This window comes from Cibotium barometz, chromosome 10 (genome assembly GCF_041138505.1).
Source record: "Cibotium barometz isolate CiBa-2024 chromosome 10, ASM4113850v1, whole genome shotgun sequence".
NCBI lineage: Eukaryota > Viridiplantae > Streptophyta > Polypodiopsida > Cyatheales > Cibotiaceae > Cibotium > Cibotium barometz.
In genome coordinates this window covers 41404691-41421784 of record NC_141055.1, presented here as the reverse complement: position 1 = coordinate 41421784, position 17094 = coordinate 41404691, and the positions used below count along the sequence as shown (strand labels likewise).

Genomic DNA, 17094 nt, shown 5'->3' with positions numbered 1-17094 from the left:
GGCTGTCACTCTCATTCATACTCAGAGTGAGCCAGGAGATGATGATGTAGCACATGGATCTCATGATACATCTTTCACATCATCACATGTGCCCGTGATGGCAGAGCCTGAGTATGACGACGAGGGCAATGTCTTGACAGATGGGGACTTGCTCTCTTCTGGTGCATCGTCATCATCATCATCTGATGAGGAGTTTTGACTCTTAGGTCATGTTTCATTGTGGAGTCTAGACTCTGGACTAGCCCTTATGGGCCTTTTGAGGACATTTCTATGACGTACTGTTGCAGCTTGCTATGTAGTATGTGCATTGTATTCAGTTTGTTTTGATGCATTTGCAGCCTTTTGACATGGATGAGAGTCGAGACTTTTGTTGTGTGAACACTGATTCATCAGTTTATATAGAGCTAACTTCTAAGAGTGGTGATTGGTGATTGAAGATTGATCTCTGTCATCTGATTGAAAACTGGTTTTGGTATCTGATGTTTGATTTCTGAAGTAACAAGTTTTACAACATGCGGCAAGGGTTTTGTGATTACTAATCAAATGCGTATTAGCAAAGACCTTATTAGATTGTCTTGTAGGTCTCTCTCACAATTTAAAATGTATTTGGATCTTTTTATGTTTATTTTGATATGAAATGCCATATAGATTGATATTTTTTACAATGGTACGTATTTTTACATGCACAAAAATTTTATCTGTACGGAACAACGTACAAATACGTACCGTACATTACGTACAGTACGTACACATCAACCTTGGTCTGTATCAAGGGAGTGGAGGTGCGACCCCCCTCTTGAGCATCAGGTAATGCTCCAGACCCATGCTCTGCTGAACCTGAATGAGCCACAACAAGGGTCGGCTCTAACTCAAAGGCATTGAGATAAAGCTGCAAAACCTGAGGTGAATCTGTTAAGTCACCTTCCTCCATCCACTTCGCATCCATCGGTGAGTAGTTCTTGAACTTCACAAGATAGCGACGGGATACTTTACCTCGTACCTTCCTTTCTTTATGTGCCAGTATCTGCTCGGGAATCAAAACCTCATCAAGTTCCTCAACTTCCGGCTGAGCCTCATCTGATGCATCCTCAGGCACATCCCCACGGAAAGGTGTAAGAAGACTCACGTGAAAAGCATTGTGAATCCTCCAGTGATCTGGTAACTTCAAACGATAGGTTACCTCACCAATCTGTTCCAATACCTGAAAAGGTCCATAATATCGCATGCTCAACTTAGGGAATAAGCGCTCTTTACCCTTCATCTTCTTGAGTCTAGCCTTTTCAAAGCACAATCACCCAATGCAAACTGTAAATCACGTCTGTGACTGTCTGCGGCTTTCTTTTGCTTCTGCTGAGTTTTCTGGAGGGCCAACTTAACTCTCCGATAAGCTTCATCCAAGCTCTCCACATACTGATCAGCCTCAAAGATCTTATCCTTTGTATGCAAAATGGGTGGTACCTTCTTCCCTCCTTCTACAATCTCAAAAGGCGCCTTGCCTATCGAGCTATGTACAGTGTTGTTATATGCAAACTCCACCAAAGGAAGATACTTTTCCCATTGTTGCTTGTGCTCTGACACATAACACTTGAGAGATCCAACACTGTAGAGTTAGCCTCTTTTGACTGACCATCTGTCTGTGGATGAAATGACAATGAAAACTTGAGAGTTGTATCCGTGGATCACGGTCACTAATGATAGACGTAGGCAAGCCATGATACTTGAAGATGTTCGCCATGAACAACTTCACCATATGATCCACTTTAATTGTCTTCCGCACGGGAATGAAATGAGCCTGCTTACTGAACCTGCATATGATAGTCCAAATGCCATCATTTCCCGTTTGTGTCCGTGGAAGATCAAATACAAAATCCATGGCAATGCTCTCCCAAGGTCTATCCGGAATAGGTAAAGGCTGTAATAACCCTAGTGTCTTCTGACGGTCAAACTTTACCTTCTGACATACGATGCATTGCCTCACAAAGGCATCAACATCTCTTCTCAAGGTTGGCCAATAAAAGAAAGTCTCCACTGCTTTGACCGTGGCATCAATACCTCTATGACCTGCATACGGTGGAGCATGACTTTCAATCATAACCTTGAGTCGCAATGGCCTGGTAACACACAGTCTGCCATGCATCAATAAAAACCCATCTCTGAAAGTATAGTGCTCATGCCGCTGACCCTCAGACATCTGATCATACAACCTTTCAAAATCCTCATCATGGGCATACTGCTCTTTCATTTCATCAAGCTCATGATGATAAGCAAGTAAAACTGCAGAGACCTGTGGCTTGCGTGACAAAGCATCTGCCACGACATTCTTTTTGCCTTCCACATGCACAATCTGGAAGTGAAACATTGACAAAAAGTTTGCCCAACGCATATGCTTCTCTGAAAGCTTAGTCTGCGTGAGGAAATAACGCAAGGTCTGATGATCTGTCTGTACAGTAAAATCAACCCCAAGCAAGTAGTGTTTCCAAGTAGAAAGAGCGTGAATTACAGCCAACATCTCTTTCTCATACACCTGTAAATGCTTCTCAGCATCTTGCAAAACTCTACTCTCATAGGCTATGACATGTCCCTCTTGCATGAGAACTGCACCAATGCTACTTCCACATGCATCACACTAGACAACAAAAGCCTTTCGGAGGTCCGATAACACCAATACTGGGTCCGAAGTAAGCTTTTCTTTGAGCTTTTTGAATGCTGTAATTTCCCGATCAGCCCATCTAAACAGAGTTGCTTTCTTCGTCAAAGCATGAAGAGGCGAAGCAATTTCAGCAAAGTGCCGTATGTAACGCCTGTAATAGGAACACAATCCTAGAAAGCTGCGTACGTCATGCACGGTCCTCAAAGCTGGCCAATTAAGTATTGCTTCCACCTTGGCTGGATCCATACGGACTCCATGACCAGACACAATATGCCCCAAGAAATGTATCTCCTGCAAGAAAAACTCACTCTTCTTGCCATTAACAACCAACCTATGGTTTCTGAGTTCTGCAAACACAATGGCCAAATGCCTTCTATGCTCTTCCTCAGTTTGTGAATGTACAATCATATCATCAAAGAATGTGCCCACAAACTCTCTATGAGGCCTGAAAATCTTGTCCATCATTCTATTAAATGTGGCAGGCGCATTTGTCAAACCAAAGGGTATAACCAAGAACTCATACAACCCAAACGTGGTTCGGAATGCTGTCTTATGCACATCCTCGGGTCTCATGCGTCTCTGATGATACCCGCTTTTCAAGTCAATACGACTGAAAACTGCGGAGCCCTGTAAGCGGTCCAAGATGTCATCGATCCTCGGTATGGGGAATCGATTCTTGATGGTATTCTTGTTCAGCGCCCTGTAATCAATACACATGCGCCAAGAACCATCCTTCTTCTGCACTAAGAGCACAGGTGAGCAAAAGGGTGATGAGCTAGGCTGTATCAACCCTTTATTCAAAAGCTCCTGCACCTGACTCATAATCTCTTCCTATTGGGCTGCACTAACACGGTACGGCGGTCTATTCGGTGGAGTACTACCAGGAATCAGATCTATGGCATGATCTTCTGGTCTCTCAGGAGGAAGTTCTCCTGGCAATGACTCGGAAAAACAGTCTTGAAATCCACATAAGAAATCAGTCCTGTCCTTATCTAACATAGACAAATTAGACTTAGACTCATCATCCTGTGCATCCTTTACATAAATCAAGTACGCGGAAAGATGCTTTTTCATTACTGATGAAATCGCCGAAGCAGATACAATAGGAACAGATTCCCCTTTGAGTTTTACATCCAATACATGCTCTTTCCCTCTATGAGTCAGAGTAATTTTCCTATTGTAAGTATCCACCACCACATGTACCCTGTGGCACCATGGCATCCCCAACAAAACATCACAGCCATCCAAAGGCATGATGAAGAACTCTTCGCTGTCCACATAACCCTGCAAATGAAGCCGAAGCTTCCCAATAATAGGAGTAACGGGTTCTGCATACCCTGGACAAGCCATATTTGCCTCATGTAACGGCCCCATCTCCTCTTCGCGAATCCCCAATCGGCCAGCCAAATCTGGTGAAATGAAATTGGCTCTAGCACCTGTGTCAAAGAAGATCAAAGCATTCTGATCTCTCACTTTGCCCCATGCCCTGCACAACTCTGTAGCTTCACCACCTAGCTGCTCCCCCACAAGATCAGGAACTAAGCCTGCAGAAGGCTTTGGTTTCTTTGGCTTGGGCTCTCCTTTATTGTCAGGATCCTTTTGGGACTTTCTTTTGGGACAATTGAATGACATATGCCCCTCTTCAGTACAGTAAAAACACTTTTGAGCATCTCTCAAAGCCTGTCTTTCCTCAGAAGTCCTCTTGGGCATTGGCAACTTCTTATACTTTGTCTCTGTAGACCCTTTAGCATCACGAGAAGCATGCCCAAATTTTTCAGCTTTCTTGCCCAATTTCTTACTGCCTTTAAACCCAGATGAACCACCTGTGAGTAACGCATTAGCTGTCATAGCATTTTCAATCATCTGTGACATGTTCGTTACTCGTCTTTATACAATAATCTTGTACCTCCTTGGGCAGCCCACAACAATACTTCTCTACCTGCTCAAATAATGGCATCGCACGATAAGAAGTCACTGGGAGTAAAGCTTCCCAAAACTTCTTGTTATAATCCTCCAAACTATCACACTTTGAAGCATCCAGCTTATGCCAAGCGGTCATAACATCCACCTCAAATGTAGATGTGAACCATACGGAAGAGAAAACCTGTTTGAATTGGACCCATGTAGTGGGTGCTATGCCCTGCAAAAGAAGAGTTGACCACCACTGCAAAGCATTGCCCTTGAGAAAAGTGGCAGCTTTCCTCACCTTAGAGGACTCTGTGTAATTCCCACCAGAAAAAAGCAGCATCAAACTGCTGTAAAAAGGTAAGTGCTTTCAATTTATCCTTGGCCTCACTGAATGTGTCAAACTTCACTGCAGCTCCCCCTTCCTTGTAATCCTTCGCCTTTCCCATAGGCGTTAGATTATCATATGGAAGTGGTTTCGTAAGATTGCTGCCCCCAACATTCATACCCATCATTGGGTCAACATTTCCCATTCCCACACCATGCATACCATACATTCCAGCCATGTTTCCATACATTCCATTATGCATACCTGGCTGCATACCACCAAACATATTGCCTTGTATCCCAGGTTGCATACCTCCAAACATATTTCCTTGCATACCGGACTGCATACCACCATACATATTCCCTTGCATGCCAGGCTGAAAATTGGCTCCAAAAGGCCCATACATACCCATGCCTCCCTGAGGGTAACCCCCAGTCATGGATTGGAACACGGAACCACCACCAAAATAACCTGGATGCATATTCTGCCGAGGAATAGGTGGCTGTCCATAGAAGGAACTCTGAGAGTTTGCACCATAAGCATGCTGCACATTCGGAAACTGGCCAAAAGATGGTTCCTCTGGGATGGCACCACTATGACCGTGAGGAAGATTCTTTGAACGAACCTTCTTCTTCTTTTTCTCGGGCTCTGTGCGGGGCTCTGTGCGAGATCTCATAAATTCAGCAAATCTCTCACTCTGTGTGAGCTGCATAAAAGTATCCATAACACCAGCCAAACGATCTTTGAACCGAGCATCATCATCCTCTTTACTATGCACATCTTCTGACTGGGTTACATCCTCATAGGGCTCAACATCTGCAGCCTGTTCTCCTGCAAAAATATCCCCAGATACATCTCTCTCAGGTGAAATGTCTTGTTCTTCTTCTTCATGATAGAAGTACTCATCTTCTGTATCAGACATGTTTGCTGAATTTTCAGCGATGGCTTTCTTCAAAGCAACCACGAGCTCATCCCCTTCAGAAAGTTGATGATTGGTCCCGGCAACGGAACTTTGAAACCGGCCTCTGATAGAAACCAGAGTGCGGTAGACTAGCAGTCACCCGTCCACTTGTAGTCTAGATGTGAAAACAAAACAGATTGGAGCTAAAGTGCCCAAATCTGAAAACAAGGCGACACCTGTTGGCCCCAAAGCTTGGCGCCTCTTACGGTATTTCTTTATTCAATTAAAATAATATGAATGGCTAAGTACAACAAAAATCAACCAAGACTTTACACCTGTATGTCCAATCTCACGGCCCACAAAACCTTCTTAGCACAAAGGATCTATGCACACAAATCTGTGTCTCCAAATAACACACTGTGCCTCCCTCTGATTAGCCAAGACCACTAAGCAGGGCAACCATGGGCATACATCTGGCATATCTCAAGAGCATGATACAACATCTCAGCTCATATATACATATGTTGTCCAAACTCTGTCTCAACCCTTGTAAATCTGCCATACCCCTCCTCTCACAAGGGGCCAGATAACTCATATCTGCAACAGACATCAAGCAGTAGAAAGAGAGATAGATGAACAAAAACGGAGCTTACCAAATTCAGCTCGTGAAACAGCACTAGAGGAAGCAACGGTACCAAATTGTACTTGCAAGCACTTGTTTCCACAACCCTGCTTCACACATGTGCACGTACTTGCCTGTACCTTCCTCCTTGTGTTCACCTCTATGCTGTCTTTGAAAGTACAGATCTGAAAAACAGCACTGTACTTGCTTGTACTTGACTGTACTTGCTTGTACTTGAACGGTACGGGCTGTTTCTGCAGAAAACCAGAAGTAGCCGCCTGCTGATTTGCTGCTGGTTGCCTGCGCCGTCTGCTACAGTACTGTCCAGCACCTGTACTTGCCCTAGAACTGGCTGTACAGTGTACCTGCAAAAAGTACAGTGCTGTACTTGCAGTCGTACAGCACTGTACAGCCTGGATTCAACAGTTGCAGGCGCCTGACTCAGTCCCACAGCCCTGCGCTTCTCTGTCCACAGCAGTGCCTGCAGTCGTACAGCACTGTACGGCTGTTGTACGGCCTTCTTCAACACACAGCTCACAGAAAAACAGCAGCTACAGCACAAATACAGCAGCCGCCTCCTTCTTCCCTGTGCTTTTCCACGCTTGTGTGTCCCTTTTGCTCCACGACTCCCAAAAGGGAAGAGAGAGAGAGAGAGAGAGGAGAGAGAAACACTCCAAAAGTAGAGTGGCCCTCCTCCCCAAAATAATCCCTAGGGCCCCAAACTTTAAAAGTTCCCTAGGGCCACTAAGGCCTAGGGGCAACTTTTATAAACATTAAAGTTTAATGTTTCTAGTTCCCCCCTTCACACCTAGGGATGTCCACACATCTTAAACTCTGTCCGGGCACCCCCCATGTGAATCATAAAATATTCTAACTCTGCAACCACCATGCCCACACTTGTACTGTTCCATTTTCACAGGGCCATGACAATGGATATGTGTTAAGGCTGTGGCCATGTTTAAATGTTTTAATATGCATTGATGGTATCAACAAGTGTGTCAAAGGCCCTAGTCCCCCGGGCACCCACCGCGAGTTACAGTACAACTATATACTAAAACATAGTTACCTGCATTCGCGAATGCACCTTCATGCAGATGTTTGCAAATGTTTGAAGCATGCTTGCGAATGCGTGGCCTTTGCAAACGTGGATTTTTTTTTCCATTAAAAATTTTGGCCGGGCCAAAATTTGGCCGTTTTTACGTTTTTTTTAACGTTTTGTGTTATATATTGCGTGCGACGACTTCATGGGCACTGGGCAGCGTCTCGCAAGTGGGCAACGGGCTGAGCAGTTCATGAGCATGAGCTTGCGGATTGAGCCGGCTGAGCAGTGAGCACTGAAGGGCCAAGGCTGTGCAGTGTGGAGTGCGGGCTGACTCCTGAGCAATGAGGGCTGTAGCCTGTGGGCAAGGGCCAGTGGGCATTGGGCAATGCACATTTGCAAAGTGTAATACAATTAGCACAGGGCTTTTTATAGGCTGAATAATGAATTTGAAATAAAAAAGGCCCAAATTTGACAGAGCACCTGCAATGTGCAAGTGCTCTGTCAAATTTGGGCCTTTTTTTTAACACATTTTTCCCCAAATTTGGGCCTTTTTGCAATGCTGAAAATTGAAACCTCTTGTTTGCCATTTGGTTGTTCAGGAATCAGATCCTATCACCCAGCTTCAAGAATGGGGAAAAAATCTGGTCCTGAGTGGGAGTTTGTCACTCGTTTGGAGCAGAAAGGGAGGGGATTGTATCATTGCAAATGTAAATATTGTCACCACGACTGGATTGGCGGGCCTTCGCATCTTGAACATTGTGGGCAATGGTGTTGATAAATGTGCACATGCTCCAAAAAATGTAAAAGATGTATGGAGAAGGTTACATGTGGGAGCGGGGATAATGCCATTGATGCACAAGTGGTTGATTTGGGAGAATCACAAGGCGCATCAAATGTTGGGTCTGTATCAAATGCATGTGGTTCTTCAAGTACAGCCAATGTTACGAATGTAGCAAACAAGAGACAAAGAGTCTATAAAGCTGGCCAGTCACAAGGAAAGCTTGCAGATACATGGCAATTGCAAGCCAGAAAGAATAGGCGGTTTTTCTATGCAGAGGACATTGCTCATTGTAAAGTGAGAAGTCCCTATTTTTTGGACATGGTCAAAGCCATTGGTGAAGCAAGGCCCTCGTATAAGCCACCTACATATGAAGCATTGCGTGTTAAGGAGCTTAAAGAAGAGGTCAAATGCATAGATAAAGACCTGTTGGGTATAAGGGACAAGTGAAAGAAATATGGATGCACAATTGTATGTGACGGTTGGTCTGATACCAAGAAAAGACCGATAATAAATGTACTTGCATCATGTATTTATGGTAGTGTGTTCTTAAAAGCTGTGGACACAAGCAGCCAAATGAAATCTGGAGAGTACATCTTTGGTATTCTCAAAGATGTTATTCTCGATGTTGGACATAGTAATGTTATGCAAGTGTGCATGGACAATGCGTCAAATTGTGTGGTAGCTAGAGAGCTTATTGAGCAGCAATGGCCTCACATCTTTGTTACTCGTTGCTCATGTCATTGCTTAGACCTTCTTTTTGAAGACATTGGCAACTTGGACTGGGTTTCACCCGTTCTTGAGCACGCAAAGAAGATTGTGAAGTTCATCACAAGAAAGCCTACACTTTTGGCAATGTTTCGAACATACAGCAAGAAGGAGCTTTTAAAGCCAACAGACACACGGTTTGCTTACACATTTATTGTGCTATCAAACTCACTTGATGAAAGGGTTTACAATGGCTTAAGAAAGATAGTGGTAAGTGATGAATGGACCAAATGCAAAGTCTGTTTAAGAACAGAGTTATTGGCTTGGAGATCACAAGCAAGGTATTGGAAACCAAGTTTTGGCACGATGCAAAGGAGATTGTGAAAATAATGGCTCCCATTTTGAAGATTCTTCAAATGTGTAATAGGGAAGGAGCTACAATGGGATTAGTTAATGAGCTCACAGATCGCATGATAGAGAGCATACAGAATATGGTTGGTGTTGATGTAACAAAATTGAATGAGGTTAAAGCTCTATGTGTTGGTCGTTGGGACATGATGCACTCTCCCCTTCATGCAGCAGGCTATGTATTGCATCCTATATGGAGAGGTAAGGGACAAGAGGCAGACGAGGAAGTTCAAAATGGATGGATGACGCTCATAGAGCGCTATACACATATGAACGTAGCAGAGCAAGGAGCATTGATAGATGAATTGGATGATTACAAGTCCTTAAAGGGTACTTTTTCTCGCCCACTTGCCTTAGATGAAAGTAGAATGCATGAAGGAGTAAAGTGGTGGGAGTCTTTTGGTGCAAGCACACCTAAGTTACAGCAGCTTGCCATTCGTGTGCTTTCTTTGGGAAGTATGGCTTTCCCATGCGAGAGAAATTGGAGCACTTTCTCTCTCATACATACCAAAAAGAGAAACAGGCTCAAACCATCAAACACCGAGAGATTGGTTTACATACACACCAATCTTCGACTGGTATCCAAAATCAAGGCTAGAGGATTTGAGAAATTGGAGGTAACTTTGGAGATGATCAACAAGGAGAAAGATGATGACAGACTTGTTGCTTTACAAGAGGTTCGTGAGTGTATAGAGGATGAGAATATAGAGAACATGCATGCAGCAACAAATGCCAATTATGTCCAGGTTGAAGCTAGCAATGTGGAGACGGATGAGGATTACACTTCATCTTCTTGCTCCGATAAGGAGGATGAAGAATGATAATTAAACATTTTGTTCAGTAGGTGATAGGTCTCATACACGAGTACTTTTTACCTTGGCTGGACAAGGGTTTTTTCCCGTGTGAGCACACTTTAGTGTGTTGGGCTTTTAGCCTTGGGACTAGAGTACTTTACTCTTTAGTACTCTTACTTTTGTACTACACTTATGGCCATATTGTGAGTGCATTTCCAGAACTTTTCAGTTTCAACTTTCAATGTCCATTTTGAAGTTCTAAATGTGAACTTCGAAGTTTATGTGTGTGAATTTGTGAGTCATGACATTCTGATTGTGAGATGTGTATGTTTGAATTTTTAGTCCCTAGCTTTAAAATTCAGCTTTCAAGTTTCATGCCACAAATGCATACTCAACCACCCTCGTTGCATTCTTTTGCAAACTTGGCATTCTCGAATGCAAATGCATGCATGCAAAGAATGCATGCAACTATGAGTACGATTGTATATCAAGATATCATCTAAAAACACGACTAGAAATTTCCTTAAATAATCTCTAAAGAGATCATTCATCATCTCTTGGATAGTAGTAGGAGCATTCATGAGCCCAAAAGGTAACACGAGAAACTCATAATGGCCATACCACGTGTAAAATCCCATCTTAAAGACATCTCCCTCAACTATCCGTATCCGGTGATAACCAATACGAAGATGAATCTTCATAAAATAGGAAGCTCCCTAAAACCTATCAATCAAATCATCCTCTTCGGGAAGGGGATATCTATTCTTGATAATAACTTTTTATACACACATTCTCCAACTTCCGTCCTACTTGTGCTTTAGAAGTATTGGTGCCCCCCAAGGAGATTTACTCTTACGAATCTGTCGCATCCGAAGACATTCCAACACTGTCGCACAATCTCATCCTCTTTCAACTAGCTCATCCTGTAAGGAGCAAAGCTCACAAACTGAGACCTTGGAACTAAATTGATCTTATGATCAACCAACCGACTAGCAGGAAGACCATCACGTAACTCAACTGAAAAAACATCAACAAACTCTACTCTAATGTTCTCTAAAGCCTTTGTCTCCCATACATCAAGACTACCTGAAATAAACTCACAACTAGCATCAAATGACATGGTATCTAGAACACATTCAAACAATTCATAATCAGAATCCTTTACTACATTACAAAGCTCAACTGAGTTTACAATAGTGGATGGGACATCAAAACCCCCCTATAGACAAAACTAAACATTGTCCATGATGAAAGATAGCTTATGAACCTTCCAATCTATTTGTACATCGTGGTTATAAAACCACTCTTTTCTTATAATAAAATCTACTCTTTCTAGATTCATACTGGTGGCTCCAAGTAGCTCTGAAAGTTATAGGCAACTGAGACACCTGCCAATCCCAGAACTGTGAGCCTGACGACATGTCGACATGATACTAGTGATCACTAGGCTGCATCTCCACTCCCAACTTTTGCAAGCTTAGCATTCATTAAGTTGTTGTGAGTACTCTGTGCAGTTTTGAACCACGACTAACCTATACATCCATAGTAGGTCCGCAAGACTAAAACTTTCATATTAAGGCTACAACCCTTGTAAGAATTCTGATCTAAAATAATAGTATGTACGGAAGTAATCTTACCTTTAGCCTCGGTCGCATGAGCTCCCTTTAACTTTGACTTACCCTTCGATTGCGGACAATTCGTCCTCATGTGCCCTTGCTGACCACAAGTGAAGCACCGACCCTCCCTCAATGTACTAAAGAGTCCATTGTCTACTCCGCTTTCTTTGATTTCTTTGACTCTAGGTCTCTACACGAGTCTATGAAGTCTTCCCATACTTAAACTTTCGTTTACATTGGGATCATGCATGATCTATCAATGAGAGTTGTTGGGGTTTCTTTAGTTGTGTCTTTGCCACTATCTCATCAAAAATATTGGCATCATCCAACATTTTGCTTCGATTATTGTTGATGTGAAGCTTATATCCCTCAAGTAATCCATCCACAAAGAATCCCAAAATAGTAATAGAATCCATGTTAGTTGTTGGAGGAGTCTACAACTCTCTAAATTTCTATAAATATGTGTCATAAGGGAAATTCTTCATTTCCAAGGTTTTAAACTTGGACATAATGTCATACTCATCCTTGGCCTACAAGAACTCTTCCCGAAAAACTCTCAAAATCTACCCACGTCATGGGCTTTACTCGTAACTCTTTCCACCAAGGAAGGGCTTTTCCTATTATCAAGAACACCTCTACCATTTGTATCGTCTTATCCTCGGGGAAAGATGGAACTCAAAGTCCATACCCAATCTGTGAAGCCAGGAGTCAATTGTCTCCTGAGTCTTTTGTTTCTGATCCCCCATATAGGACTTTGGAGTAAAAGAGGATACAAGTAAAGCTGTCCCAGCTCTCCCTGTTGTCACCAAACCTGCCAATGTTGCTTGTATAACAACAATGGTGTGGGTAAGGTTCGTAATATGTTCCTCAAGCAATGTCATCCTTGCATCGAAGTCACCTTTAGTGGCCAAGTCATCGACCATCACACCGTCATCCTGATGGTCGTCGTCAAGTGAACAATCTCATCCATCACACAATCGCTCTGTACTTCATCACCCATGACAATCCCAAGATAGTTTGCCCCTGCTTAAAGAGAATTCACATGTTGAGATGAAGTGCTGCAAAAATCCAGCTCTCCCACGAACTGAAGTTCCAATCCTACTCTTGGAAGCTGGCCAAGTACTTTCAACCCTCTTAACCAAGGAGATGGACTTCAGATGCATAGAACTCACAAGCAATCCCCCCTTTTATAACAAAAGGTTAAGGTTTTTAGAATTAAAAACTAATGTGCTATTCAGTTTTAATAAAAGAACCCACATGTGCTTATAGCTTTCCTCCCTCTTTTAGAAAAAAGCCATCGAATATTTTCGTGAAAAAACAATATTACTTTTCTTAAAACAACCTTTTCCTTTAAAAAAACTCACGACCTGTTTTTTTCCAACCTACAGATGCTTTTTCTTATGCATGCCTTTTCTGCAGGCTTCTCTCCCCTTTGTTCAACAACCTTGCTGTTGTTTTCTCTGCGCACACAGCCATAGTACTGCTCTCTCTTTTTTTGAGCACCATTCCTGTTGGCCACCTCTGCCATGCTTGACTGCCTGGCTGTGTCGGATGCATTCATGCGATGCCCAGGGTGCTGGCTGGGCCGTTGCTGTTCAGGGCTGGCTGGCTGGCCTGGTCACCTAGCCTAGCTGTTGTACAGAATAGCCGCTACCCTATGGCTTGGTCATGATACCTTCCCTTGCTATCAGCCCTCAGCCGCCTCAGGCCTCTACAGGGTAGTCGCTACAACCCAATCACACAAAGGGGGAGGGGAACACTCTTCTCATCTCTTGGACACATGAGTCACATGCAATCCTGACGCCAACAAAAAACCTTGTACAACTTAGAGCAATTCACTTTTGATAGAAAGAGAAAACGATGAGAGGAATACCTTGGAACTCCGACATCTATGACACCTAGACGTATATACCTCTTCACCCCCTGTGTTAGGATGGCTTTGAATCCAACTATATAGTCCTTCCCAAAATCTGTCCTAAACAGGCTAAAAGCAAAGGTTAGTCCTAAACCAAATCATGAGGCCGCAGGCAACCTCACCTCCCAACGGCGACCAGCATCCAAGCCAAGGCTAGCGCTTCTTGCACAATCCCAGAGACCTATGTCTAACTCCGACATCCCATACCACTAGAGCCTATTCGTAGGCCTTTGACACGCCAACCTACGTACTTGCCATGCGTGTGGCATGAGCGTGTTTGCTCTCTTGGTCCAACTTAGACCTTCAGTGGTGCATCCACACAACTATGTATCATATTAATCCAAGCTCTCACTTGTATCGTGATAACTACGCCATAAATAGCTAACTTGCTATAAAAGGCCATTATGCTTGTTTTATCAATCCAGGAACCCTAGCCAAGTATCTGCTTGTAGGGGTCCCTAACCCTACTGGATTAGACCTTTAATATGTTGATTACTGTCCAGGAACACACACGTAATTAAAGATTGTTTCAAAAAGAAGAAAGATGAAGAGAAGAAAAATTTTATAGTCCTACATTATGATCTGCATTGCCATCTAAATGCTATGTAAACCTGGCCTGCTGCTTTTTGCCAGAAAATATTACGACGGGCAGGAGCAGGGACCAGGGCTGAACAATTCCTGTATCAAAAATATGATGCATTACTCTCTTTTTTTTGCATGGGCTGGATCTAGCTACTTCGCATCTATGATGCATTGCCGTTACCTGATCTAACGATTCTAAAATACTCTCTCTCCAATTTTTACAAAAAAAAGGGATCAGAGTACTAAAACTACGGTACATTACTATGACCAAATTATAAAATAAAATTGCAAGGAAGGCCATACCTTTGGATGGGGGAGGGCAAGGGGGATGAGTGGTCAGAGAGGCAGTGATGGTGTTGGAGGAATGCATCGCCAGGCGGAGGCGAAGGGGCGGTGCCCAATTGTGCTGATGCACTTTCGAAAATAGGCATCTCTTGGGAAAGGCTGTTTGAAGGGAGGGTTTTGAGTTGGCGCCCAGAACAGCAGAAGCGCTTCTGCATAGCAGAGCTTCCATGGCGGGGACTTATCACTGCACAGGAAGCCCACAAAACCCAAAACTCCAAATCGCAGCCGAAAAACTGAGTTTCAAAGATGAGAAACCAAATGCTTAACCCGGTCTTAAGGCAATTGTGAGGGTATCGGTAGATACTTCTCAAGACTACTTGCCAGCTTTTGGTAGTGGGTGATGAAAGGTTACTCAATCGTTCTCACGTTCGCTGCTCCCGTGCACACCATAAAGGCTGCCAAAAGAAACATTCGAGTGGTGGACAATGTGAACACGCGAGGGGGGGGGTCGTCCCGTTCCGGCCCCAGTGCTGGTGTCCATCTTTCCATTTCATTTCATTTCAATTTCAAGTTGTATTAAGTTGTCCATTTTAATTTGTGGTTTTAAAGTTGTGCTATTAAGCGTGTGGGTGTCCAACGGAGTCTTCCCACTTGACGGGATCGATTTCACTTCTTCACTCTGTGTATCTTTCTCTCTCTCTCACACACACACACATGCCCAAACAAGTACCCCTTCACCCACTCCACTTCACACACACATTGGGGCCACATCTCCATCGAGACTCGTGCTGGGAACAACTACAAAACAGATGGAAGATGATGTCTGACCCAAGCTCCTCTACGGCACACAAGGTCCTTTGCTATCAGTCCAGAGCTCTAGCAGCACGACCCCAAATAGGCAAAGAAGTGACATGTATGTTTAGTGAGTTCACTCGCCCAATAAATCAAACTTGCAATTTTCTTGCTGTCATTGCCTAGATTTGCTTGCTTGAATCTGTGGTTAGATTTGGGGTTCTCCCTTCCAAGATTGTATAAGTTTTTTGTTTGGGGTTTACGGGAGCTCAACTAAGACTTCTAGTTCTTGATCATTGCCATGCTATGAAGTCTTTTATTTCTCTTTTGGAACTAACCAAGATCCAATTTGATGTTGCGATTGTGAAATGTATGATTAAGATCTCTAATTTAGGGATTAGATTTCACTGTAGATAGAGAAAAGTTCATGATTACATCTCAGTACACAAAACATATTTAAGAGGGGGACTGTGAGTATAGGACCCTCAGCATTAAGAGTGTGCTTTCCTGCAACCCTAATTCCAAACAATGTGGCAATCCAAAAACCACATATTGGCCAATGGGATAGAGGAGAGCAAGGTCTCCATGGCATAGATGCTTAGGGATTTTTGGTTCTAGCAATTTCATCAAGTAAAGCCATGGAATTCGTAATCTTGTTTTGTCTACAAAACTTCAAAATTGTTTTGCTACAAAATCTCTCAATTGTACCTTGCTATGAAATCTCAAATATCTTATGTATATTGAGATGCTATCATTTTCCCTACACACATTGATATATAATCCCCAAAAATTAATGAACTTAATCAAATATGTTATGTATCATGAGTTTTTCCCTACCCATAGTGACATATAATCCCCAAATTATAGAACTTAATCACATATTTTTCAATTATAACAATTTGATCTTAACCAATAGTAAAAAAGTTCATAGCATGGCAAAGAACCCTAAGTATAAATATGCAATAGTTCCACTTAAGCCCCCCAAAAACCATAAATAGAAAATCCATACCATTGTGCAAAGGGGAAATCCAAATTTAGCCATAAGATCAAGCAAGCAAATCTCGGCAATTGTTGACAGAAAATCGAGAAGTCGCAGGTTTGATTTGCTGAGTTAGTTGAACTCACCAAAGACCATACAACTCGTGCTTTGTGCGAGCATGAAAAATTGGGTTTCTCACAACTGCCAATGCGCTCTGACCGCAGTGTAGATAGAGGTGGCAAACTCCTGTCCAACACCCAAGTCAGCCACCATAAGCTGTCTAAGCCACACACACACTCAACCGTAGCTGTGAAAGCTGCCCTGTACTCAGCTTCACAAAACTAGAAGTGGTCACAGTAGATTGCTTCTTGCTCAACCAAGATATGCATGAGCTACCGAGCATGAAACAAAAACCACTTGTGGACACTCTTGTGTCATAGCAACCACCCCAATCTGAGTCCGAAAAAGTATGTAAATCTGGCGGCAACGATCCCCCCTTGGTATAAAACAACCCAAGATATATGGTGCCACTCAAGTAACGAAAGATGCGTTTAACTGCCTTCCAATGCTGAGACCCTGGGCTATGCATAAAACTGCTCACTTGTGAGACTACAAACTGAATGTCCGGCCTCGTAATGCATACATAAATGAGGCAACCAACAACTGTTTGATAGAGTATGACATCAAAGTGATCTCCAGCATCATGAAGACTCAACTTCAAACCTGTCTCCATTGGAGTAGCAATAGGCTTGCAGTCTTCAAGGCCAAATCTCCGCAACAATGTCTCAA

General features: G+C 43.1%; 1 protein-coding gene across 4 annotated transcripts in view; it reads right to left on the bottom strand.

The window, feature by feature from the left end:
- LOC147634911 (phosphoserine phosphatase, chloroplastic-like) overlaps positions 1-15003 on the bottom strand; it is a 70909-nt gene extending 55906 nt beyond the window's left edge. For 2 of the 4 annotated variants that reach the window (XM_086804156.1, XM_086804157.1), the window contains exon 1: positions 14553-14931. In XM_086804156.1, the coding sequence (XP_086660282.1) occupies positions 14553-14763 (211 nt within the window). In that variant the 5' untranslated portion in view covers positions 14764-14931. Of the gene's footprint in view, positions 1-14552 lie in introns of all 4 variants that reach the window. The other 2 variants (XM_086804158.1, XM_086804159.1) reach the window with 2 other exon arrangements.
- Positions 15004-17094: the final 2091 nt, after the last annotated feature.